General features: G+C 41.9%; 1 protein-coding gene across 4 annotated transcripts in view; it reads right to left on the bottom strand.

The window, feature by feature from the left end:
• The window catches only part of LOC147902529 (Calcineurin-like metallo-phosphoesterase superfamily protein), a 42978-nt gene extending 22118 nt beyond the window's left edge, over positions 1 to 20860 (bottom strand). For all 4 annotated transcript variants that reach the window (XR_015540863.1, XM_087373299.1, XM_087373300.1 and 1 more), the window contains exons 1-4: positions 20589 to 20860; positions 20271 to 20498; positions 19981 to 20102; positions 19712 to 19772 (exon numbers count right to left, since the gene is read on the bottom strand). Coding sequence is in view for 3 of the 4 variants with exons in the window: in XM_087373299.1 (XP_087229425.1) it covers positions 19712 to 19772; positions 19981 to 20102; positions 20271 to 20498; positions 20589 to 20741 (564 nt within the window). In the remaining variant the exon portion in view is untranslated. The remainder of the gene's footprint in view (positions 1 to 19711; positions 19773 to 19980; positions 20103 to 20270; positions 20499 to 20588) is intronic.
• Positions 20861 to 26894: the final 6034 nt, after the last annotated feature.

The following is a 26894-nucleotide window of genomic DNA, read 5'->3' as shown; positions in this document are numbered from 1 at the left end:
GCAGCCCTATTGAGGAAGCCCATAGAAGGTGGTCCGTATCCCCGATGCTTTACTTCAGGAGGAGGAGGTGCAATAGGCCATGATAGAGATTTGGCAGTAGCCTAAGAGCCATCCCGAGGATGGTTGGGCCATCTAGGTGGCAGACACCATTTAGAGGAGCAGTGAGGAGCTTCACTCCTAGGCTCTTTGTTAGCAAGACGTTCTTCAAAGGCACGAGAGAGCACTGAGACGGGATCTAGCTTCCATAGAGCGACTAAGAGAATAGGATCAAGCCTCACATTGGCTTGCAGACCATTACGAGAGCGCGCGGCTTAACCTTCATCCACCGAGATCCGTCAAGCTATGTTCTCTTGTCACTCTTCCTAGGCATGGTGGGTACAGCAGGGAGACAAGATGACCACACAGTTCTTTTAGACCACCAATCCCCGTTCAACAAGGACATAGCTCTAGCACCTACAAGATGCGAGCGGGTAGATGCACTCCGAATCGCAAGAGATCCTAGAGATGAACACATAATTCTATCGACAGTTGTTCTAGTCCAGGAGACAATCTCCCGACATTGGTGTCTTCGAGCTGAGTAAGTAGGTGGAGGTGCCTTTCATTGACGAGGAGCTTTTAGAGTCCCTCAAGGCCCTCTTGCCTCATAAGTGCCCTGGGGAGGATGGATTGACACCATCCTTCTTTGGGTGCTTTTGGGAGCACACCCACACCTGCCTTCGGTTGGCTTTTTAAGCGATTTTTGACTCAAATTGAGCCATGGTTGGATTTGTTTGATCCCAAAGAGGGGGAAACAAGTCTGACATTCGCTGGCGGAGACCAACCACTGTATTGGACACTGCTTACCAAATCTTAGCAAAGGCTTTGAGTTTGTGGTATACGTAGATAGGATTTGTTCAGGAACACAATATCTTAGCCAATATCTTTACCTTTTGGGAGGCAATTGATTAGGCCCGAGAGAAGTCTCAACCTATCATGATACTTCTTTTGGATTTTGAGAACGCTTATTATAACAGGGTGGAGTGGTCTTTTTCTAGAGGGTGCCATGTAGAGGCTAGGCTTTTTGGACATATGGATTCGAGGGGATTCAGTTATATGTGCAGGGAGTGCCAGCCAGATGCTCATAAGTGTCACACGGGGGAGGCCTTCTCTCTTTTCCGCTCAGTTTGTCAAGGTTGGCCGCTTGCTCCTGTTCCTTTTCCTCCTCATAGCAAAGGCTTTGGGCTACTTAATACGCTCGCAGCCAACAAGTCTCTCAAGGAGTGCCTCGTGATTTATTACGAGGAGAATCTTCTAGTCTCGGAGTATGTAGACGACACAACGCTCTTTGTGGAGGCATGACGGAGGGCCTAGAGCAGTCCGGGGACCCCTACAAACCTATTATTTGGCCTCGGGTGCCAAGATCGATAGGACCAAATCAATTGTCTTCCTCACAACGACTGAGGAGGTTCATGAGATACTGGATTAGAGGCTGCACTTGGCTTCCAATGCATTCTGGACGACAACACATGGCGAGATACCTAGGCTGTCAAGTGGGCATTGATATTTCAAAAGAGCAATTGATCACCCCCATGCTGGAGAGTGTGAGGCGCAAGCTTCTATACTACCATCGACCTAGTTCTAGTCTTGGGATGATAGGTGCAGGCATGGCGGTGCCTTTGGTTATGGTACGGCTGGCCTCTTCAAGGGATTCGGTGGGATTCAGGGGAGTGGTTTTGACTTGTACACGTAGGACACTCAGACAAGGTGGCAGCAGTTCCCTTCTTCTCGTACATGAGTCACACAGGCTGACGTCTTAAGCTTGAAGTAGTGGCCTCGACTTCCTCAAGAGAGCGACATTGGGTTGAGCAGGAAGTTCCCTTGGAGGTTATATCCCACTTTTGGTCACGTCTTTGGACCAGCCGCAGGCCATGGAAGACCTCCTATTTCTTTTTTATGGTGGCGCATGGAGGTGAGTAGATTATGTAAACAGAGTTTTGGAGATGATTGCACATTGTCTCTAGGGCTGTCAAGCAGCGCAGAGAGGATACGGTTGGGTGCCCTCCAGATTGTGACCAGCATACAAAGGATGCAGCAAGACTTCATTTGCAGGATGGCTGCATGGATGATGGAGGTGGTTCATGGCTTCTCTATTGATCCAGCCTCTCCAATCTATAGAATTCAGGGCTAGTAGGTGTTAAAAATAGAGGCATAGGATGCGATGCCTCCTGTCTGCCTGCGACCTTTGCCACATGAATAGTGTTTGGGAGTCTAGCATCACTCCCTGGTGCCCATTACAGTTTTCGTTGCCATAGGGCAAGATATCATCTACAACCTACACACCATCTGGAAGTGCAGGACTGTAGGTTCTAGAGCGACCTCCAAAAGGAAGGAACGTTTTTGGAAGGCTTGGCCTGCAGGTATCTTTTATGTCATGACCATGCAAGGTGTTTGCTGGGTATCTTTTATGTCATGACCATGCGAGGTGTTTGAAGGTATCTTTTATGTCATGACCATGTGAGGTGTTTGCTGTTCCAGAGATTCCTAGGCCATGAGCTGGGTTCTCTGGAAACAGGCTGGTTTTTCTAACAGCCAGTTTGTTTCTCTTTTTCAGATTATCAGCACCTCGTGGATTGTATGGCCTGATGGCCTGAATTATTATCCCCTAATTGTGCTTATGACCTGATTGTACATCTTAAACACATTGTACTGTGGCCTGAGATCATATTGTGCTTTCAGCAGACTGTTTTTTATGCTTTCTTCTTCAGTAAATACTACGGAATCTTTACAGCAGATTGTACTTAGATCCTTGGTTCTAGAACATTGACTGTACTTTCAAAAGATTTGTTAATGCTATGAAGCTTTTCATCAGGTCTAAGATAAACTATATTTAAGCTGGTATAAGCTCAACTATATTTAGTTGGTCACCGTGCTCACTGACACATGTGCTGCCCTCACCTGCTATAGGTTTGGAATGCTCACTGATATACTTGTGGCCTAGTTGTTGTAACCTGATCGTACTTATGGCCTGATTGCACCTTGTAGCAATATTGTACTTTTGGCCTGAGATCATATTGTACTTTCAGCAGATTATAGTGTAAATACTGATTGTACTTGTGGCATGACATCATATTGTACTTTCAGCAGATTATACTGTAAATGCTGATGATGCTTTTTCAGCAAATTATATTTAGATCATTGATGCTATTGACCATACTCTCAGCAGATTACTTGATGCCATTGATGTTTTTTCCTCTTGTCTAAACTAAAATACATATAGATCCTTGGAGAATTTACAGCAGCTGATCTAAACTTAGTAAATGCTATTGGTGGTCTGATTGGTAGCTTGTATACATGGGGTGTGGACTACCCCATGAGGTTATACATGATATCAGTTGACAAACAGCGTGGAGAACTCCCATTGTAAAGTGGCATCTGCCCGATAATCCATTCCTTGAAGTTTCTTCCTTTGGGTAGTTCATTGAAAACAGTCAGTAGTATAACTCTGAAAATTGGTTGCTTCATGAATCTTGAACCTACACTTTTTCTTGGAATAGCTCTCAACATTGATAAGACGCGTAAGGATTTTGACATCTTGTGTTTTAAATGGATGCAGGTAACGAACCCTCTCCTTGGAGGTATACTAAAATGTGGAATCTAAGTGAATATCTTTCAATGGAATACATTCTTTCTTGCAAAATCTTGAATTTTTATTACATAGTACGTTGTTATATCTGATTTGTCATCTGAAACTATCAGGAGGTATTGTATTGTAGACTGACAATACACACACAATTACCACCTTCAACTCTTTGATAAGGAAAGACGTGTTGGGGAGTGGGAGAGTAGAAGTGCATCATGGAAAGAGTGAGTGGGAACCAAAGAGTGTATTCCATCCTTTGTGAGAGAGAAACCTCTCATTTATGGAGTGGGAGAGAAGGTGGCCTAGATCATAGGCACCTCTCCTACATCAAAGGAGATAACTCCTACATGATAGGGACTCCTACATCAAAGGCACCTCCCCAAGTGGGGGCCTTGCATTACATCATCACCTGTGTCATGTTCCAGACTCCAGGCACCTCATAGCACTAAGTGTGCTTCACACAGACACACACACACACATTTTTTTTTTTTTTAAGTGAACTTTTGATTGATTATACTACAAGAGTAGCAACCTCAAAACGAGTCAACCGAAATCACATCAACTGAAAATGTCAGTGTATGCTAGATATACATCATGATCTATGCAGCGCATCTGCAAGCAATCAAAGAAGGATTGCTGCAGAGAACGCTTAAAAAAGCCAAACAAGGAAAATATGGGATCACCAGAGACTTTATAGTTCCTATCTGTCCATAAAGTCCAGAGTGCCCAATAGCGAACCCAAACAGAGAAAAGATGAAACTCCGGTCTGGGTGGATGAAAACCAAAGAGCCAGAAAGACTTCCCAAAAGGACTAGTCGGGAATCTCGCTCACAGGCGCTGCCGAAGAAGATCAATGAACTCACGAGAACATTGACAAAACCAGGATAAATGAGGCACAATCTCTTGAGAACTCAAGCATTTGTGGCAACGAGCAGGAGTAATGTGTCTACGGGCCAACATCTATCCAGATGGAAAAATGCCCACAAGCACTCGCCAGAAGAAAACCTGTTGCTGAAGAGGAGTTTTGTAAGCCCAAAGCTGCTTCAATCTCTTTCTCCACCCATTGGTTGGGCGATGCATTCACCAAATAGAATTGCCTTTCTCTAAAACCCAAGGTTGAGGCAAAAGGATTTTATACAATGCAGGCACCGTAATCTGAGATAGCCTCAAAGGGCAAGAAGAGGACCTTGGTGAAGTCAACGTCCAATCCTCCAACCTGGCCTAAAGTTACAAAGGAGGAATCGGAACAAAAGGCGAAAGTATATAAGCAATTTGTTGCCACAAAGCACAATAATGAGAGCCCAAGCCATATTGTGTAGCTGCTAAAGAAAAAGGTAGCATAGAGCCATCATCCTGAATAACATCAGCAACAGAATTGATGCCCTTAAAAGAAACAAAGTAGGAACGACGAGGTCCCTGTAAACCCAGTGGAGACTGAAAAACTATCGACCAGTGAATGCTTTCAGCTCGCAAAGAATTACCCAGCAAAGACTGTCGACCATGCCATTCCAGATGAGAGAGGATGTGCTTTCAATCAAGAAGCAAACTAGAGACCAAAGGGCAGCCAGGCAAAGTGCCATCAATGTGACCAAATAAGAAATCCCAGTAATTGATTTGCCAATGACCAAAGGCAGAAATACTGATATGTGTGACTAGAGATCTAATCATAAGAGCCCAAGGCTGATCACCTTGCAGAAATTGCAGCAACATTTTCCCCTTGTGAGCAAGGATGTGCACCTGGATATTCATGATGTTCAAACCACCATGCATCTTAGGAGAACAAAGTTGATGCACTGAAAGCAGTTTGATACTTTTTCTGCCATGTTTGGAACGCTAGAAGATTTTCATAATGGCAGACATGAAAGAAGCAAGATCTGCCTTAGTGAACAGGATCAAAGGCAAGTAAAATTGAATATATGCCACAAGGATGGACTGCACTATCTGAAGCTGAACATGCAAAGGCCAGGTTGCCAATTTCCAATATTCTAGCTTTTTCCAAAGCTTGACCATCACCCAATCAGTTTGTTGATGACAAGTGAGACTCCATCCCAAAGGGTAACCAAGATGACGAACAATCTGAGTGGTGGAATGATTTTCCCGGGCCACAAAAGACTATGCCAGTATTTAGAATGCAATGAGAGCAGCTTGGACTTTTGAAAATTTACATGAAGACCAGCTACCAAACTACAAACAGAGAGAACCTGCATCAAAGCATGAAAGATCATTCTGCGTATTCTTCAGGGTAAAGAAAGAATCATCAGCATAGGCTTGAGCAATCATGTTGCGATTTGCATCCAATTCCAAACCATGAAGGGAGCCTATAGCCACGAGATGATCAATATATTGCAGCATAGGATGGGTAGCAATGGCATACAATAAAGCACTAAGGGGACATCCTTGACGGACCGAACAACGAAGAGTCCACTCATCGGAGAGATCTCCAGAAAGAATGCAAGCTACATTGTTGTCCCTGTAAAGCCAGTAAATAATCTGCTGCATTTTTGTTCCAAACCCCAAAGCTCGCATTGTTTGTGAGATGAATTCCCATTAAACTGTATCAAAGGCTTTTGCAATATCCACCTGTAAGAGCAGAACATCCTGATGCGTGTATTTGGCATATTCAATCCCAATATAAGCATTGGCAATATTATCTGTGATATGCCTACGGGGAACGAAGCCATATTGCGAAGGATACAGCCCATCATGCAAATAACCTTTAATACGATCAACAACCATTTTGGCTATGATCTTGTAAATGACTGGCATGAGTGTTATTGGTCTCCAATCAGTGAGCAAATCACATAGCTGCTTTTTTGGAAGGAGCTTGACAAGTCCTTTTTTCCATGACATAGGCATTTGCTGATTTTCCCAGGCTGAATTAACCATTTGCAGCAAAGTCTGCTTGAAGATATCCTAGAAGGCAAGAAAAATTCCACAGTGATACCATCCCCCCATCCTGGAGATTTCCATCTGCCACAGGATTTAACAGCATCTGACAATGAAAGGAATTTCCAATTCCAAAGCCTGAGCATCAGAGAGGATGGAATGGACATGCTACAAAAGAAGCTGACGGGCAGACACAACCTGAGGAGAAAGAATGTCCACATGTGAAAAGTGCTGCACACAAAAAGCAGCAAGCTTCGAGCAAGATGAGGACCAAGAACCATGAGGCATCCGGATCCGATAAATATTGGCAGCTTGTCTTTTGTAATGCAAACTTTTAAAGAATTGCTTGGAAGAGCAACCTTAATATCCGGGCCTCGGCCCTGAGAAAAAAACTCAGCCTGAGGAGAAGAAAAAAAGGCAGCAAGTTCCTCTTTTGGAAAGAGGTTACGATTGGCAGTCACCTTAGCCCAAGTCAAACCAATACCAGAATTTTCAGCTGGTGATTTTTTTCTTTTCAAGAAAATTACTTCATTAAGTATGAATGAAAACCGCGAGAGCAAGCTCAAATGCGGGAGTACATCATGCAATGCATGAGGAAAAAATAGCTCAAACTGAGCTAATAAATAACCAAGGCAGAGGCTGACAATGCCATCTCAACCCTGAAGGAAACTCAAAGAAGAAAGGAGATCCCTCCAAACTCTGAAAAAAGTAACTCTCCTAGTAGTGGCTGCTCTAGAGGAACCTTGCATGTTCAGCCAGTGTTTTGCCCTAAGAGAAGGCACCATTCCAAGTCCGGGAGGGCAAAGGTCTCCTAGGTGAGAAGACTTTTCTTGGGGTTTGCCAAGCATCATTCAAAGTTTTTCCCTTTGCCTGAGGATGAGAGGCCGAAGGCACAGAAGGAGGAACATCACCATTTCAAGCAACCGGTGCTTTTCCTTTGTCCTGGACAGCAAAGAACTGTTTCACCCCCTTAGTCTTCATCAAGAAGAGGCAGTAGAAGTCTTGCTCGGAGGCGGTGACAAATCAGCCTGCAATGGCATTTTGGGAGTATGTGAAGGGCATAATGGCAAAGCCATATGTCCGAACTTCTTGCATTCAAAGCAAGCACGTGCAAAGAGACCTCATTTCAATTTATAGAAGGCATTGCCCATCGAAACATTATTCACTGTAACCGAATAAGAGTTCAAGGTGTGTCCCACAAAATACAAAATCTATTTGAATTGCCATTAGGCCGTGGTGGACAAACCACTTTGCCAAGAGAGGCTGCAATTTTTGGCAAAAGAGAAGCCAGGCATTGAGTGAAATCCACAACTTCCACCCAGATAGGGCATTTGTGTCCGATCAACGCCCGATAATCTCTGGTAGGAGACCAGGGCAACACATGAACCATCTACTGCCCATAGAAAAGAGGGGAGTGTTCCAATAAAATCTGCTTGTGCTCTTCATCTGCCATGACCACTTCAAAAGAGCCCCCTGTGCATAGTGAACTTTTTTGACATAGCAACTGCCCAGGGTTCTAGTTGTTACGCTCTAGCCGAGGTAGCATGACCTTGGAAGAATCAGTCGACATTTCCCTTAAAGGATCTATGTTTGAAATTATTTGTTTGCGCTTCATGTAAATGATCGAGAGGGAATTAATGTCAAGGTCCTAGGTGAGGGTTGATAGCACCAGACTAGGTGGATCTAAGGCTAAGGGCCTAATGCAAGGAATGTGCCTAGGGGCAAAGAATTTTAAAGCATCCCAAGAGAGGGGTGACATGTTGCATTAAGAAGGCTCTATGATGATGACATGTGGCATCTAGATCCCTCTAGGGAGATGGGGCTTGTTGAAGCTAGAGAGAGAAGAGAATGAAGTATTCACGTATGTTTTTCTGACTGAAATTCTCTGTCAGCTCGTGTGCTTCAGCAAGGTTGGCTGGGAGGAAAGAATTGGTGCTGCTCCCGCGATCTGCAATAGGAAATAGATGTCGTGTCTAACATTTGGTATCAGAGCTCAAGGCAAGGATTAGAGAGACGATCTGGGTGACGGAAGACCAGAGTTCAAGAAAAGGCGTGGAGCTATGAAGTCAAAAGACGAACGGTTGTCGAAAGACCAGAGCGTAGGTGTGACGACTTTGTTATGCGTGACCCCCGACGAATGATGTGGATATTCAGTGGTCATCTCGTACTGCCTCAAGGAGATTGCGGGGTGTTAGGCGAAGGCTTTGAAGCGCAGGTAATCTGAAGTGGTCAGGTACTAGGAGCATGGAGCGATTCGGCTACTCGTGACCTCCACGCGACGGACGGACGGGATCGACACTGACCTGCAATGGGTGACGACGAATTTGGAGGGGGCTGCCCGTGACGACGAACAGCATGATGGCAGCGTAATTGGAAGCGTTCGAGTACAAGGGTGACGAATCGCTATTGGTGGTCCTCCCGCACCGCTATCAGGATTTTGCTGTGTGTTAGGACTATTCGTGGGCTTAATAGTAGCTCGTGAACAGGGAGACCCTTTGACGCAGATAGCCCGTGACTGACGAAATTCAAGGGAGAGAAAGATCGTCTCGTTAGTGATAGAGCGGAAATGTGGGTAGACTTTGCAGATGAACATTTCGCCAGTTACGGTCTGAACAAAGCGATTCTGAAGGCTGTGACAAAATCGTTAACGACCAGGGAGCTTTCTTTGGCCTTCGTCAATTCTGTGTTTTTTTTTCCAATCTTAGTCTGTGTTGATGCTCCGCTTGCATGAAGAGGGTCTCGTTAATAATTAGTATGCATGAGGGTTCAATGCTATAGCAAGGACAGATTATGCTTGAGATTATGCCTATGTGCTTCAGTCAGAGTTAGTGTGCAGGAGCTTCCCTAGTATAGGGAAAAGCGCTATATTTGGAATATATGCCTGTGTCAAATGCCTAGTCAGTGTGCATGTGGGATTGCAGGAATTCCCTAGTATAGGGAATTGTGTCAGAGTGCCAGTACCCTGAATTGTGTCAGTTGTAAATACAGTTTTCTAGCGGTGTTTATTTAAAAAAAAAACAAAACAAAACAAAACAAAACAAAACACCCATTGAACTGAATGGAAGCAGAAGAAGGGGCTTCTAGGAGAGACCCTAGTGAGTCAGGAGTCCGGCCGGCCCAGCAGGTGTCGCGCCCAGTGGCTCATACCTTATCTAGCAGAATTGCATTGCTTGAGGATGCCTTGCAACAACTATTAGCGTAGCAGTTACAGGCCAATGCAGGGCAGTCTGAACTTAGGAGAGCGATACACAGTATGTCTGCCAGACCTTCTCGAGATGAGAAGGGAAAGGCTCCAATGGAACCGGAGTCTAGTGTCCATATGGTTGAGCCTAGGAAGGCTAAAGTGCCAAATATTGCCAATTACAGGCCAGAAAAGTATTCTGGTCAGATGAACGACCATAGTTCCGATGTCATTGAGACCTGGTTACACAAATGGGACAAGGCGTTCGCCATTTGTGAAATCAGAAATGACATCAAGAAGATCCGTGAGGCCACCCACATGTTTAGTGAGGCAACGGATCGGTGGTGGATTACACAACAAAAAGATGGTATAGCATCCACTACCTGGGAGGGGTTTAAAAGAGAATTCAGGAAATACTTCTTACCTCCTGACGAAGCATCCCGATCTTGGGATCAATATAGGAACCTTCGTCATAGAAATTTATCGGTGGCAGAATACACTGATAAGTTTCAAGAGAGCGTAATGAAGGTTGATGAACCCCTGCCTCAATCAATCCAAGTGAAAGATTTCATATTTGGATTGAATGATCGAATAAAAATGGAAGTTCGGGCTAAGTACGCGAACACATTAGATGATGCAATAGCTATAGCCTTGAACTATGAAGATGCCAAGGGCAGCAGGCCAAGTGGGTTTGCACAGGTCGGAACCCAGTATGGGTATCAAAAGAAATCTGGGTTTAAGAAGAAATGGATTAGTAGAGGGAGTGGTTCTCAGCCGAGTGGTCAAGCCAAGCATGCGAAACCAGCTGAAACTCCTAAACCAAGTACCACCATTGGAGTGAAGAGGAAAGTAACCCCAATGGCAGCCCAGGCTTAGTCTAAGTCTCCCAACCCAGAACAAAGGGAAAAAGCGAGGAGAGAAGGCTTATGTTTTGGTTGCCTTCAGCCTCATCAGTGGAAGGATTGTCCACATAACAAAGATCGTCGGATGGCTGAGATGGTGATCTCAGAATGCGACGTGGAGATGGAGGGAAGTCCCAGAGCGGAAGAGATGCAGATTCAGCTAGCGGGATCTTCTCAGAGGTTAGTACCTTGTTTGTTATGTGTGTCTGTTGCTAAGTTAGTAACGAGTGCACCTGATAACATCCTATCTAAGCCCGCTATCTAAGCCCGCAGCAACGGGGTATACAGCCTTTGATGATACGGAGTTAATTAAAATGAAAGGGCAAGTGGCCAATCATGATGTCATTGTGTTGTTTGACTCGGCGTCAACTCACAATGTGATTAACTCCAAGCTCGTGAAGAGGCTGAAATTAAAGACAAGTCCATCTGACTATGCGTATACAGTCAGGATGGCAGATGGAAGTTCAACTGAAGTATGGGACCAAAGGGTTACCCAGTTGGAGCTTCGTATTCAGGACTATGCTGAGAAGCTTGATTTTGAAATGACCAAGCTTGCTCATGCAGATATAGCCCTGGGTATGGCGTGGCATTCTAGGAAGAATCCAGCCATTGATTGGAAAAAGCACGTATATCAATTCAAGATGAATGATGTGCTTTATGTCTTGCGAGGTGAGAAAGATATACCTCAGGGACCGTTGGTTTCCGTGATGGAAATCCAAAAAGCTCAAGAAGAGTTTTTATTCCTTTGCACAGCATCGGTAGAGCCGGTTGATGATTCTTCAGCTAGCACTGATGTTACGCAAAGTGGTGAGATGGCCAAGCTGGCTAATCTTATAACAGAGGAGTTCTCTGAATGTTTTAGGGATGAACTACCTTATGGGTTACCTCCAGAGCGGAATGTTCAGCATAAGATAGAACTGATTCCGGAGGCAGAACCTGTGAATAGACCTCCCTATAGAATGAGTTTTACTGAAGAGGCGGAGGTGCATAGACAACTGAAAGAATACCTCAAGTTGGGGCAGATTCAACCAAGTTTCTCACCTTTTGCTTCGCCAGTGATGTTAAAGAAGAAAAAGGATGATACGTTTCGCCTCTGTATATATTACAAAGCATTGAATAATATCACTGTTAAGCACATGTATCCGATGGCTCGGATTGATGATTTGCTAGATGCATTACATGGAGCCGTGATTTTCAGCAAGATAGATTTTAAGTGTGGCTACCATCAGATCCGGATTAGAGCCGAGGATGTGCATAAAACCGCTTTCAGAAGCAGGTTTAGTCATTATGAGTTTTTGGTAATGCCCTTCGGACTTACCAATGCTCCGGCTACATTCGTCATGCTTATGAATGATTTACTACGTCCGTATATCGGAAAGTTTGTAGTACATTTTATTGACGATATTCTAGTGTTCAGTAAAAGTATTACTGATCATCGTGAACACCTGAGAATAGTGTTCAGTACTTTGAGGAAAGCCAGTCTTTATGCAAATAAAAAGAAAACTATACTGTGTATGGTTAGGCTTGAATATTTAGGATTCATAATTACTCCAGAGGGGGTAGAAATGGATCCGAAGAAACTGGCTGCGATACTAACTTGGCCAATCCCTCAGAGTCTGACCGCGTTGCGATCATTCTTGGGGTTTGTCCAGTTTTATAGAAGGCATATCAAAGGATATTCCGAAATAGTATCGCCATTGACTGATCTGACCTCAGATAAAGTACCTTTTATATGGGGACAGAATCAACAAGAAAGTTTTAACACCATAAAACAAGCTGTGGTCACAGGACCGGTGTTAAAAATAGTTGATCCCCAGAAACCGTTGTTCCTGGAAACCGATGCAAGTGGCATTGCGGTAGGAGCAGTCCTCCTTCAAGAGGGAAGGCCAGTAGCCTTTGAAAGCAAGAAGCTTAGACAGCCAGGAAACCACGAGGGCTGACAGCAACAGTAGGAAGATGTAGCATACGGACGAGTACAGAGCTGTGAACGGGGCCTGCTCAGAACCTGTACGAAACTATAGACGGGACTGTACGAAGGCCATACGGAACTGCAGACAGAATTGTACGGAGGCAAGGTGGAAAATTTTGTACGGAACTGCAACCGGGTCCTATACGGACGTACGGACAGCGTACAGGGGCCGTATAGATGTACGGACGGAAGGGGGAGGCTGTATGGAGTCATTGATGGGGCTATACGGGCAGAGGTCGCTCCTCCACACACACACACACGATCATATGACTGCTACTAGAGCAAGCCCTTAATCACACATATCCCAACATACCCCCCCTCAAGGTTTTGCCTCATGCTATGTCAAGGATATATCTAGTCACATAGTTTCACATGCCATCTCATGGTGGTCAAGGATAAATCTATGGCTAGGATCTCATGCTAGCAAAAGGTGCCCAAGAATCAAGGTTTACAAAATGGGATAAACTAAACTCCCCTAAATGGTTCTCTCTCTTGCATGTACAAGGATTAATCTTAGGCCTTTGTATGGACCTAGTTTCTCTTGTCTACAAGAGGTATCATGGAAGCAAAGACATATCACATGGCCTACATCATATGGTGACTAGAGGTGATTTACAAAGACTATAAGGACTAAAACACACATAACCATAATGTTGTTTTTGGAGTACTACTCCAGGCAGAGTACCTTAAAATTGATTACATGCCAAGTGATGAAAAAAGTTCAAAGATGTTGGACTTTAAAAGGTCCAATCTTTATCTTCCTCTTCATTTGCTGATGCTACCACAAAACTTGAGACTTCATTTGCTGATGGAGTTCTTTCTTCAACCAAATTTGCCTTGCCTTTCTTCTTTTCATTGCAAAACTTCTCGGAGTGATTGTTTTTGCCACAATAAGTGCAAGGATTGATCTTATAGCAATCTTTTTCAAGATAATTTGTCTTTCCACAATGCTTGCATGCTTTGTACCCTTTGATGAGAACTTCACTGCAAGTGCTTGAATTTGATCTTCTTCCTTCCTTGAAGTTCTCTTTCTCTCTTCTTCTTGTAGAGCACTGATGATGCCCTCTAGTGTTGGCTGGGGAAGATTCTTCAAAGTAGTCACAACATAGTCAAAATCCTGAGGCATACTCTTCAAGAGCACAACCATTGCATCATCTTCAGTGACTGGAGAGTGAATTGAGACCAATTGTGTCATAAGTGTCTCCATCCATCTTAAATTCAAAGAACTTCATTTTCAAATTCAACTTAGAAGTATGAGAGCTAGCACCAAATAGCACATCTAACTTATGCCAAGCCTTAGAAGGAGATTCCAAATTTGAAATACGATGCACATAATCATCTCCCAAACCTAATGCAATGATGCATAGGCTTTCTCTAACCTTTTAGCATCTGCTGATGTTGTTGAAGTAGAGTCATTTGCCTTCCCTTTACCTTTGGTTATGGTGGATTCACCTTCTTGTGATAATTGATTCCCTGACGTGACCAAATCCCACAAATTCTCCTTCATAAGCACAAATTTGATTTTCATTTACCAAGTGTGGAAGCCTTGGCCATTGAATTTGTCCATCTTAAAGGTGGCCATGAGAGGGTCTTACCTTTAGGTTTAGGCAATGTCTGCCCTCTTACAAATGGCTATGAGTCTCAACCATAATAGTGCATATTGCAAGCCATAAAATCAGAAAATCCTAATCTTTTTGCATCAAAATAATAATATGGTTTATGTGACCTTTCCTTCACAAGTTTTGTCACCTTCCTATTGACATATCTAGGTACTTGTTTCTTCTTCTTTGCTTTCACATATGAAGCATTTGAAGAGGAACAAGAACTAGGCATTTTCAACTGAGAATTTTATGTCAGTAAGTCATCTCTAAGCTTGCATCAAGCATCCAATAACCAAAAATGCCCAAACTTGTATTGTAAAAATAGAGTAACTTGGAGGGCAGAATGCACAACACTAGAAGAGATATTGTAATAGAGGGTTACTTTTTACTTAGGCTAAACTTAGGCTAAAAGTTAGTAGAAAGGCCTTTATTGGCTTGTAAGTGTTTTTTTCTTTTTTTAGGGGATACCATAAGTTGCCACGCGGCATCCTAGGAGGTAATCCCATAAGCAATACTGCTTTGTACTGCCTTGGGCCATACCTATATAAGGGCTCTAGTTGTACTTGGCAATTCATTCATGACTTATACTTCATTACTGAAATAGAATATATAGCAAGAGTTCAATACTCAGCTGAATTCTAAAAAGGATTGACTTCCTCCTGTCCTTGTGCAGCCCCTCACAAGTCTCTGTTGTAGGTCCAACCCATGACCTTCCACTCCTACCTTTTTCCTAAAACATAAGGTACTTCACTACTCTTAACTTTCCTGCATATTCTACCAAATTTAGGGGTGTTTACTGTCAGTTAGGAGCAGTCCTGTTGCATTGGTATTAGAGCACTTTTCATGGGATTTTGTGGAAATTTCTTGTCCAATTACTTTGAAATTTGGAGCATCTACTCTTGAGCCTAGGGCCTACCTCTGTGCAAAAATTCAGCACCAGAAGTGCTCTCTGTTGTAAGCTGTAACGTGGCAAGCTCTGGGAAACCCTGATTTTCGAAGTGCATCAGATTTTGGGGCTTTTTGCATCAATGGAAAGCCCTTGATTTCCTGGTCGTCCCTATGTGCTGGAATCACGAAATTGCTGAGGTTTGACCCCATATTGCACTCTAATTCCAGTCACAGGTGGAATGGACAGCCAGTCAATGATCTACTAATTGAATGCACCAAACCTTGTCATAGTTAGCTTGTTCTGGTTGCCATAGCCTCTAGGTGCTGCTCCTAAACGTTCGTGGAGATATGAGCTCAAATGGAGGAGCTATGAGCAAATTTGACTGGCTGGAATAGAAGAAATGCTGCGGAAATTTAGATTTATAACTCCATTTTGGGTCAGCTTTAGTGCATATGGTCGCTAAGCTCCATGGATGCAACTGATAAAGTTTGATAGTGATCTGGTTTTTTGTTACTGAGAATTTTGAAAATTCAGTGCAACAGCTAGCGCAGAATTGTTATTTGCCAAAGGTTCTAGTAATTTCTAGCCATCCAGGTGTAATGTTATGAAATTCTACTCCTGATTGGCCCTTTGGCTCAGTCTTAGCATAAGGATCGCCTAAACAAGTGGGAAATTTCAAGTTTTCTCTCATAAATTTGACCAGCGAAATTAGGGCAAAACTAGCATTTGGGGCTTTTGGTACTGGTTTTTTATCAGGGCTTAAGACAGTGCATTTAATCTAGATTCAAGTCATTAAAGATGCCTATAAAGAGGTCTACTGGTCAAGCTAGTAAGCAGCCAATGAGTATCCTTGATTCTATCTCAGAGAAGGAAGCAATTGATAATCAGGCTGAAGTTTCTGAGCCCCAATGATCCTCATGTTGGGAATATTCAAGGGGATTCGGCAGCAACTCCTCAAGTACAAACATCCCTTAAACAGGAGCAGATTATAAGGGGTTGTATGGACCCAATGCTACAGATATTCAAGGAGTTAACCAATGAGATCAAGACCAATAATCAGAAGATTGACCAAAGGATGCAGAACATGTTTGCCACTTTTAATAAAAGGTTTGACCAATTCAAGAGAAACCAAATTTATGATGGGAAGAGACGTGTGGATCCCCAAATTGATGGAGACTCAGGTTCAGATGATGATAATGATGATCACATACATTTAACTGAACCGGTTGGTTTTATGGCTTCTGTCCGAAGGACCTACCACTCTAGTGTAGTTACAACTCATATGGATAAGGATTCAGCACATGGTAAGACTCCTAATAATAACAGTTCAGCAGCTGAAGAGTTGTGTAAAAAATTCCATGAATATAAGTTGCTACCAGCAGACCTTAGGGTAGCAATGACATTCCAGCAATATATACAAGCAGTTAAATCTATTGAACCAAAAGGACCTGTTCATCAAGACAAAGATATGAAAGACAAGATTATACTTCCTAAGTTCAAAGGTGATTCTACCTCTCCTGAGGAATTGGAGGAATGGCTCAGCAAGATGGATGACTACTTCCTTCTATATCCAAAGGGTGATCAAGGTAAAATCAGATTTGCTGCTCTTCATCTGGAAGATTATGCCCACTTTTGGTGGAGGCATCTACAACAAGAAGGGTTAACTTTTAATACTTGGAATGAATTCAAGGCTGAAATGCTTAAAACTTTTATATCTCCTTTTACTAGAGATCAATATATTTGTAAGTGGTATGATCTTACTCAGCAAGGATCAGTGAAAAATTATATCAAACAGTTTTGGAAATTGGCTTTGTTTGTTCATGGTATTGATGAAAGAGTTAGAATGCTCAAGTTCATCCATGGTCTGCACCCTAGTATTGCTTCAGATGTTGCAGCTCAAAAGCCCAATTCTCTTAAAGAGGCCATGCAGTTGGCAGAGCTTTATGAACCCAAATACAATGGAAAGGAGAAGACTTTGGGTATTGGTCACTTTGAAACTAAGCCTATAGTCAAAGGGGTTTCCAATGATGAAAACAAACTTTCTGCACTTGCTACAACTTCTTCTATTTCTAGGTTCAACACAATATATGGCAGTGGCATGGGACAACCTACGGCTTACAAGGCTACAGGTGTAAAGTCATCCTTGAAACCCACTCCAAATGATGATCTGGGTGATAAAAGAAACAAGTTGGTTAAGCAGTTATCTCAAGCAATTATTGATGACAAGAAGAAGAAGAATTTGTGCTACCTTTGTGGTGAGAAGTGGACCCCTGAACATAGGAATGTGTGCAAAGCAAAAACAGGAGCAAAGTTGAGCTTGATTCTAGAGATTCATGAGGATTTATCTCCTAATACTTCTGCAGCAAAATCTGAATTTCATGAATATCAGGACTGTGTGAATGAGGATCATAGTTCCAAAAAGGGGACCACCTTTCCCTTTGATCCAGGTGGGTTATCCATGTTTGACACCATGCTTATGGATGATAGTTTGCCAAGGTGCTCAAATAGATCTAGACAATGGAACATTGAAGTTGTTGAAGGTTATGAAGATGAGATCAAAAATTCTGATGGAAATGATGCTGTTTATGATGATGAAGTGTATTGGGATACACAATCGGTTGTGTACAGCATATCTCCTGATGTTTTTATGGGCTGCAAGGGCTCTCAAACCCTTAGGTTAAAAGGAACAATCAATAACAAACCAGTCCACATTTTGGTTGACAGTGGGAGCACTCATAACTTCATTAATGCAAAGACACTTCAAACAGTGAGGTTATGCCCATCCACTTTGGATCATGGGATCTTTTATAGAAGGTTTATAAGGCATTTTGCCAAATTGGCAGCTCCTCTCACTGATCTTCTAAAAAAGAATGCTTCCCAATGGTCTGACAGTGCCAATAAGAGCTTTTAAGTATTAAAGGAGGCATTAACTTCAGCACCTATCTTGGTATGTCCTGATTTCTCTCAACCTTTTATAATTGAGGCTGATGCTAGTGGAAGGGGCATTGGAGCTGTCCTGAAGCAGAGTCATGGAGTTATTGCCTTTGAAAGTCGAAAATTGGATGACAAGGAGTCAAGTTTCCACATTTATGACCAAGAGATGTTGGCAATACTTCATGCAATCAAAAAGTGGCACCACTACATTTATGGCAACCATTACAAGGTCAAGACTGATCATAAGACTCTCAGATATTTTCTATCTCAGGCTTCTCTATCACCCAAGCAAAGGAGATGGCTATCCATTGTGCAAAACTACGACTTTGACATAGATTACAAGATGGGCAAAGAAAATATTGTGGCAGATTCTCTTTCCAGGATATGGGCTTGTACTTTATCATCTATTACTGAGGTTTATAGGGATTGGATCCATGGCATTCAAGAAGAGTATCTCAATGATCCTCAAGCAGCTGCTATATTCCAAGACTTGCAAGATCTTGACTGTCAGCAATATGCCAATTTCAAGTTGCACAATGGGCTCTTGTGGTATAATGATAGAATATTTCTTACTGAAAATTCCTCCCATAAGCTGCTAATCTTGCAGGAATTTCACTCATCTCCTATGGTTGGGCATATAGGCCTCAACAAGACGTATGATAAGGTAGAACAGAGTTTTTACTGGAAGGGGCTATGGAAGGATATTCTTGCTTATGTTCAAAGCTGTAAGCCCTGTCAACAAAACAAGGAGTTGAATTTGAGGCCAACTGGTCTACTACAACCTCTACCTATACCTCAAGGTAAATGGACACATATCAGCATGGACTTTATTACAGGTCTACCAGTGACCTCTAAGGGTTGGAACAGCATCTTTGTGGTTGTTGATAGACTTACTAAAGCTGCCCACTTCATTCCTACTAAGACCCGATTTACAGCTTCCAAGGTGGCTAAGCAATTCATGGAGAATGTATTTAAATTATATGGACTTCCTCAGGAGATTGTGAGTGATCGTGATGCTAAGTTCATGGGGCATTTTTGGCAAGAGCTTTTCAGTTCTATGGGAACACTTCTTACCCCAAGTACAGCAGATCACCCTCAAACTGATGGGCAAACAGAGAGGGTTAACCGTTGGTTGGAAGAGTATCTAAGGCATTTTTGCTTTAAGACCCAAGCATATTGGAGATAATTAGCATGCCAAGAATGTCTAAAATCTGAACTGGCCTTACTTGAAGTCTGCTTGCAGGATTGTGGACACAAAGTCTAATCGTGAGTCAAATATAATTTCATCTGACCATTGTATAAAATGTATTCTCAATCACTTGGAGCTGGTATTCCCAGCCAAGGAACCAAGGCTCAATTAGCTTGCTTTGTTGTTTGGTGGAAGACTATATAAATATATATATATGTATATATATATATATATATATATAGAGAGAGAGAGAGAGAGAGGAGAGGAGAGGAGAGAGAGAGAGAGAGAGAGAGAGAGAGAAATGGTTTTAAAAGCTATTCTAAAAATTGTAAGTATCACACTAAGAAACGTCCAACTAGCCATGCTAAGAAGCTGCAAGAGCACTCGTAAAGGCCCTATATCAATAAACACAAGCAGAAACTGATTCCACAAAAGGTTCCCAGCTAAACCTTAGTTAATAATGGAGAAAAAGTAACCAAAATCCTTGACTTGCCTGTCTTTATTGCACAACAACAGAATAGATAAAAGAGAGCTGACAGACCTTGATTTCCTTACCCGCTGGTCCAAATGTATAAGAAACGTATACACCTTCCTGTGTTCGCCTGACACATCCAGACAGATAGCAAAGAACAATAATTATAGAAATTTTATGGCCTATTCAACACGACCCGGTAGGAAAATATGATTAATCAACGGAATAACGCTATGGGGGTCCAGAAGATTGAGTTGAAAGTGTTTCCATTACCTCTGTACTCCTGCTAACTAAAAAAGAAGCTGCAAGTATAAATTGTGACATAATAAAAATCTTGCCTTGGACTACTAACAGGTTCATCCAAAAAGTCCAGCAGGAGCTTTTGACTAACGTTTTTCCCAGCTAATTCCTTCCCTGAATCATCTAATCCATAATCATGATCGTCCCAGGTACCTATGACCTGAAAAATTCATAGAATCATGTTGTTTACGTTATCCCAGGTACAATGATACGTTTTCCAGACTGTTTAACAGATATGAACGAAAAGCTAAACGCTTATCAAAAGGCGCTACGGTTACGATAAGCTGTTTCAAACATCCAAAAGACAACATCCCAAATACAATCCTACTTGTGCCTTTGTACGTAGCTCCTTGTAGCCAGGCTTGTTCTTGGCTTCACCGTATTTTCGTTCGATGTCCTCAGCTGAAGCCTGCAGGAAACGAGGAGCATTCTTCCAAGGTCCATATGTTCTCTCTTTTCCTGTAAACCGAATGGGGCGTTTCTTGTCGGCGTAGATATTATCTCCAAGCCAGATGAAAAGTTGTGGATCATAATTAAGCACTCCGTTCCAAATGGGCTGCTCAGGAAAACCCAAAATTGCGTTAGATGTATCGCTATTGCTCTCAGCAAGAAGGCTGCAAATGAAAGGAGCAAGGTAGGGAATGACCTGAGGAGCACTCTCGTTAGCGCAAGAACCAAAAGCAATCCTCGTTAATGGAGAATCAGTGTGAAGAGTGATTCCATGAGAAATCGCTTCGGAAGAAAGGAGTAAGCTCCAAGCCAAGAGAAATCCGAACCTCCAAATCAAGCAATTCCCCATGGATGATTTTTCTGATCCGCCGAAGCGTCCAAGCTAGCGACTAGCGAGTGTAGCGCCTTTGTTTGTGATGCCAAGCAGCGAATCCTCGTACCGCCACGTGTCTAAACTCAACTCTCGCCACGTCAGAGTTGGAAAATATATTCCTTCCTTTTTTCTTTTTTTTTCGAGGCCCCCAAGTTTTGTTCCTTTTCACCAATTATTATTGTGCCTCCTCTGAGGACTCCTATCGGTCCCCACCATGTTCAAGAATTCTTACTAGGATTGGTGAGTCGTCAGCTTGCTGCGATGCCACCACGAATGATTAACAAGGTTGATTCAAACAAATTAAGGCGACGACTGGAGCCTTCACGAGCGTCTTCTATAATACGACCTCTCCCTCCCTCCTCCGCTCAGCATGCCCCCCTTTCCTCTGTTCGAATCCTCTCTCTCTCTCTCTCTCTCTCTCTCTCTCTCTCTCTCTCTCTCTCTCCCTCTCTCTCCGTTCAGCTCCCTCCCCATCTCTTCCTCTGCTCAAACGCCCTCTCCTCGGTCTCCTTTCTCTCTCCCCTTAGCGCTCAATGCTGCCTTCTCTCTCTCTCTCCCTCTCTCTCTCTCTCTCTCTCTCTCTCTCTATCCCTGCAATCTCTCTCCCTCACTATCTCACGGGCTGCCTCCTTTCTCTCTCTTAAAACTTGCAAAATTTTAGGCAATTTAGTTATATTCTAGCCAAGAAATCTGCAAATTCTCAATAAAAGCCTTCGAAATTTTGAAAAACTCAAGTTTTGAGATTTGTTGAGGAAATGTTTTCTGTGAATATTGAGTAGAGAGTTGGATGCGAATTCCACTTGTTATTGTTTTTTAAAAACAAAAGTGAGTACTCAGGTAGTGCCTCCTTATATAATGATAAGCGATGCTAACTATTCTTTTAGTGGATGTTAATCCTAATAGTGATAAGTGATGCTAACTATTCTTTTAGTGGATACGCTATTAAAAGCTTGAAGTTTAAAGCTTCGTAGAATGACTCCATAAAAAGCAACAACTCTTTTACAAAATTACCCGTGGAAATTCACAAGGGGAATCCAAATCTCCACTATAATAGTACTACCTTTAAGGAGGCACTCCACTATAATAGAACTACCTTTAAGGAGGCACTACTAATAATGCCCACTATAATAGCACTACCTTTAAGGAGAATCTCCACTATAATAGCACTACCTTTAAGGAGGCACTGTTAATGAAATTGCTCATGTAAAAGATTTTGGCGTGCCAAGTTAACCATAAGCTCTTAATGAGACTATCTTAATGAGATGATTGTGGGGATTGTGTGCTTTCCTTTTGTAAGATGGTCTCTTTCCAACAAACTACATCTTAATAATTACTTTCCAAAAGAAAAAACCCACACCCTCCCACCTTGGTGTACGGGAATGAAAAACATAAATAACACCAAGCACGATGCCATATGGCCCATACATAGTGCTCATCCCTTTATAACATCCCATAGAACAACTTTCATAATGTGCTTTACACATGAACTACAAATTTTTTCCTTTTTAAAAAGAATGCCTTATCTCATGAAAAATATCCTTGTTCAAAAGAGATTCTCACAACAATGGGGATAATCATTATATCGCCATAACAAGAATGGGAATATAATCATTTTTGTCCCTCATAATTTTGTGAAAGAAATGACATAGTTGGATTGGAGGAGTGTGTATAAACCACAAACTCACACACAAGATAGAGTGCGAGTCACACAAGTATAGCTAATTATACATAACAAAAAAAAAGCATTCATATAACCCTGAAAAGGGACTTTAGTTCTCTTCAATCCCATGCAAGCTCTAGTAGGCAACCTTGTCCCAAATTTTCCTCATGAAGCCACTTGGCACAGCCCCACTGTTGTTGCCCTCATGATTTGTGAAAGAAATGACAAATTAGAAGGAGTAGGGGAGCTTTGTATAAACCACACACATCACATACACATGCAACAAAGAAAGAAAGAAAGAGAGAGAGAGAGAGAGAGAGAGAGAGAGAGAGAGAAGAACTAACTATACACTAGCGTATTATGAACATAAAAAGAGCATTTATATAACCCTAAGGGAACTTGAGGGTTTTCACTCCCATACAAGCTCGAGGAGTCCCTAATTTTCTCTTTCTTATCTAGGATGAAGCCACTTAGGCACAACCCCATTGATTACTTTCCAGGATGTCCTTTTGTTGCTTTCCATATTGGTTTCCATTTGTTGATTTATAGGACTTCCATTGGTTGCTTTTCTTATAATTTTTTTGGGTAGCTACATAAGTTGATGGTGGAAGAGGTGTGGAGGAGGTGTGCCACATGTATGTGACCAATCTCGAAGTTGGGCTTATATTATAGGCTTCCATTGCTTATATTGCATACTTCCATCTTTCATTTTGCTTGCTTGCTTATCCATTTCCTTCTGTAGTTGAACATGTGCCTTTTTAGTCATGTGGATTTGAGGATAAGGACCTAATCTATTTTTTGTATAAGTACATACACAAGTTGAAGAGTCTAGTGCGCAATGCAGTCCAATAGTTATAGTTGGATAAGCTCTCTCTCTCTCTCTCTCTCTCTCTCTCTCTCTCTCTACCTCTAAGGTCTTTCCTTCTTGTCAAAAATTGAGTTGACTTTACCTTTACTTTTGAGAGCCTTTTATTGGCAAATTTTTTTCTTTTGCTCTTGGGATTTCATGGATCAAGCATTGAGCATTGGCAAGTAGTCTTTCAAAATGCAAAAAATTGTATTGCCATACATTCACAAGAAAAGACCGATTCAGATGGTGCAAGCTCAAGGAAAGAGAGAAGCTTGAATCCTCTAATTAGAAGAGTAATAGCCATGTCAAAAAGAGGGGATAATGATATCCCTTATGTATTTTAAATGTTTATATATATATTTAAAGAACTTGACAAGAGAATGGACTTCTCTAAATGGAAAGGGAAGAATAACATTGGAATTTTGGAACACATGTGCTTTCTATATGCCTTGTAATCTTGTAATGAGTGAAGATGTGTATGCAATGCTCATCATGTATGCCACATGTTGTCATTGAGAAGGGATGCTACAATATCTCCATGCAATTGAAGTAAGAGAACGTGCATGGGTGAGTGGTATTTTGGCTAAGCATGTGAGGAGCCAATGAGATGTGAGTGTGTCACAGCTAGGACCCACAATCCTAATTGTTTGTATAATTACACACATAAGTTGAAGTGTGTGTTGTGGAATGAAGTCCAATATTTGAAGTTGGATAAGATCATGTTCTATCTTGTTCTCTCTCTCTCACACACACATTCCATTGAGAGACCTCTCTTTGTTTCTGAGCTTCCACCACTTTCTCCTTGCACTTCATATTTCTCTACATCTACAACCCTCAACAACTGTTATATATGTGATAGATTTTATGTTCTATGTCTGGATCTTCTAGAAATTTGATGCTCTCAACCCATAGGGGATCCATAGTTATTGTGTATGAGAGAGTACTTACTTAGTTCATTGCCTCAACTTCCACCCATGTCTCAAAGTTTTATTGCACATAGTTTGCAATTCAGCCAAAGTCACCATTAATAACTCTAATAAGTCATGTAGTCAATGCTTATAGCATTTTATATGATAAAGTTCCCTCTTGTGTTAGAATTTCCTTTCTCGCAATTGTTGAGCCCCTCTACTGAAGGGGTCCACCAAAGTGAAGAATTAAATGAAGTGAATGCAAAATGAGGTGACACATTTGCCAATATATGAGTAATCTGGAATGATCTAGAATGAGGGTGATGAATAAGAGGAAGGCACCACACCGATTGGAATACACTTGAAGAAATCATGGCACACATCTTGATGGACGTTTAACCCGAGTCTTGAGAGGATCTACCAATGGTGGAAGAGGAACATCAGATGCAAAATGCTCAGATTGGAGTGCATGCCAATCATCAAGGATGAGGAGTATATAAGGAGGAGGAGGATTGCATTTTTAAGGGGTTCCAATAGTTGCAATTGCTCAGCTTATTAGAGTTCTATTGAGTACATGTTTTGATATTGGTTTTTCAAAAGGCAACTATTGGGAATTGTTCTCATACTACTCTTAGGATCACCCATTAAGCAAGCAACTATTGGGGTAGAGGCTTTGAGCATTGGAATAAAAGTGACCAAAATAGATTTGGAATGAAGAGAAGTGACCAAAACAGATCTGGAATGAAGAGAAGCCAAAGATTGATGTTAGGTTAAAAAATCACATGATCAAGTGGGTCTTCATTGATGGAGGCTCTAGAGTTACCATCATCTCACAAGAAGCCCAACAATGCCTCAAGTTAAATAAGAAGGGCATAAAAGTGGTCAACAATTTGGGAAATTTTTTAAAAAAATTTTGAGATTTAAGGGAAGGAGTCTAAATACTATTGGCAATAAGCACAGCCATGAAAGAATGTAAGACTAAATGTTTGGAAGTAGAAAAAGTATTTTCCATGGACATTAAAGCAAGCTGTGTGAGTAGCAAGCATTGATTCCATGGGACTAGTGTGATGCAAAAATTTGATATCTTTTATTTGGTATTGATATCCCATTTATATATGTTTGATAAGAGTGTGAGAATCAAGTGGTAGCCTAGTAGCTATCACTTATTTTCATTTTCTAAGGTATTGTAAGGGATTGAGAGGATTAGTGGAATGGATTTTGTTGAAAATAGTTTGAGTGGCTTGGCAACATTGTTTGTTGATGGAGTGCTCCTCATTAGCCACTTCAGCCTTCAGCCCATGATCTAATGTGGATGGGAACAATCTAAGTGCTTGGATAGCTATGAATTTAATGAAGTTATGGGTACTTCATGTTGGAGTAGCGAGAAGGAAAAAGGGAGAGTTTATTCATGAGAGACATGCCCAATATATAGGCACAAGCTACATCCAGTAGTGACATAATATGTGAGCTCAGTAGAGCATCTAGATCCACAAATCTCTCAATCAGTTCCACGATTCTCCTAATCACACACCACACACTTAGATTCACTCAATCACACCTATTAGCACCTAACCAGGCACACCATGTGTTCACACACTCACAACCATAGACCTTAGGACCCTAGGTATGATCCCACTACCTCAATTTGTCCTTCATTCCCCCCCACAAACTAATGACCTCAACCCTAGCAGCAGTCCATGGGAAACCTCATGGCTTGCCCACGTCTAGTGGCAACACACATGATCCACAACCTGGTACTCACTCTAGTTGCATCAGCAGTAGACTCATTTGGGCATCCTCATCCCAACATGATCTCACTTTGACTTTGGTCTTTTGGTTTATAATTGGGAGAGAGACAATGACTATGCATGGGAATACCTTTAGATCCAGCAAGGTAAAACATAAGACTAACAATCATTTGAGGGGGACATCCCAAGGCAAAGAACCCTTATTGACTACACACACATAAATATTCCTAATTTGAAGATGTGGGGAAATTCCCCCCTTTGATGGCATGTCTTGTCCTTTTCCTCCTCTTCCAAGCTACCAGTGGGAGGTACATTGTCATTGGAGAGGTTCTTGGTGTAGTCCTTCTTGTAACTCCTTTGCTCTTTGTCCTTCTCCACACTCTATAATGTATCTTGTCCATATTCTACAATACACGATCCTTAGATATATGATTCACCTTCAAAGTACTCTTAACAACATTATGATAATATCAGGCCAGTTACTGTGAAGAAAAATATTTGGTTTGCTCAAGCTTTCATTCGAAGACTTGTCTCTAACTTTCATGAACGATTTCATGACCATCATTTGTTTAATGTAGCCAAATTCTTTTCACCAAAGAACTATCCCAAACATCTTGAGATTAGGGGACACATTGCCAAGAAATACCTTGATCAACTTTGTATCAGGTTTGGAAATGGGAGTACACCACTTATCCAATCCAAGCATTGTGAAGGTGAGTTGCAACGATTTATTCTTAGTATTGCTAAGGCAATCCTTCAAAGGGTTTGTTGGATGCATGGGAGAAATGTAGCTCAGAAATTGAGTGGTTATAAATGTTTCCTGCACTCAAAAAGTTATGGCAGATTGTGGTGGTATTACCAGCAAGCTCTGCTCGCTGAGAGGTTTCTCTAAGCAAAACAAAATTAAAGTAATGATCAGTCTTGTTTATAATTGAAGACTTTGGATATGTTTATGTTTGTTTC

The sequence above is a fragment of the Dipteris shenzhenensis genome, chromosome 4, assembly GCF_047967505.1.
Source record: "Dipteris shenzhenensis isolate YYH24624 ecotype China chromosome 4, Dip_SZ_1.0, whole genome shotgun sequence".
In the NCBI taxonomy this organism is placed as follows: Eukaryota; Viridiplantae; Streptophyta; class Polypodiopsida; order Gleicheniales; family Dipteridaceae; genus Dipteris; species Dipteris shenzhenensis.
Note: the sequence above shows the minus strand (reverse complement) of the source record. Positions and strands in the feature narration are given on the sequence as shown.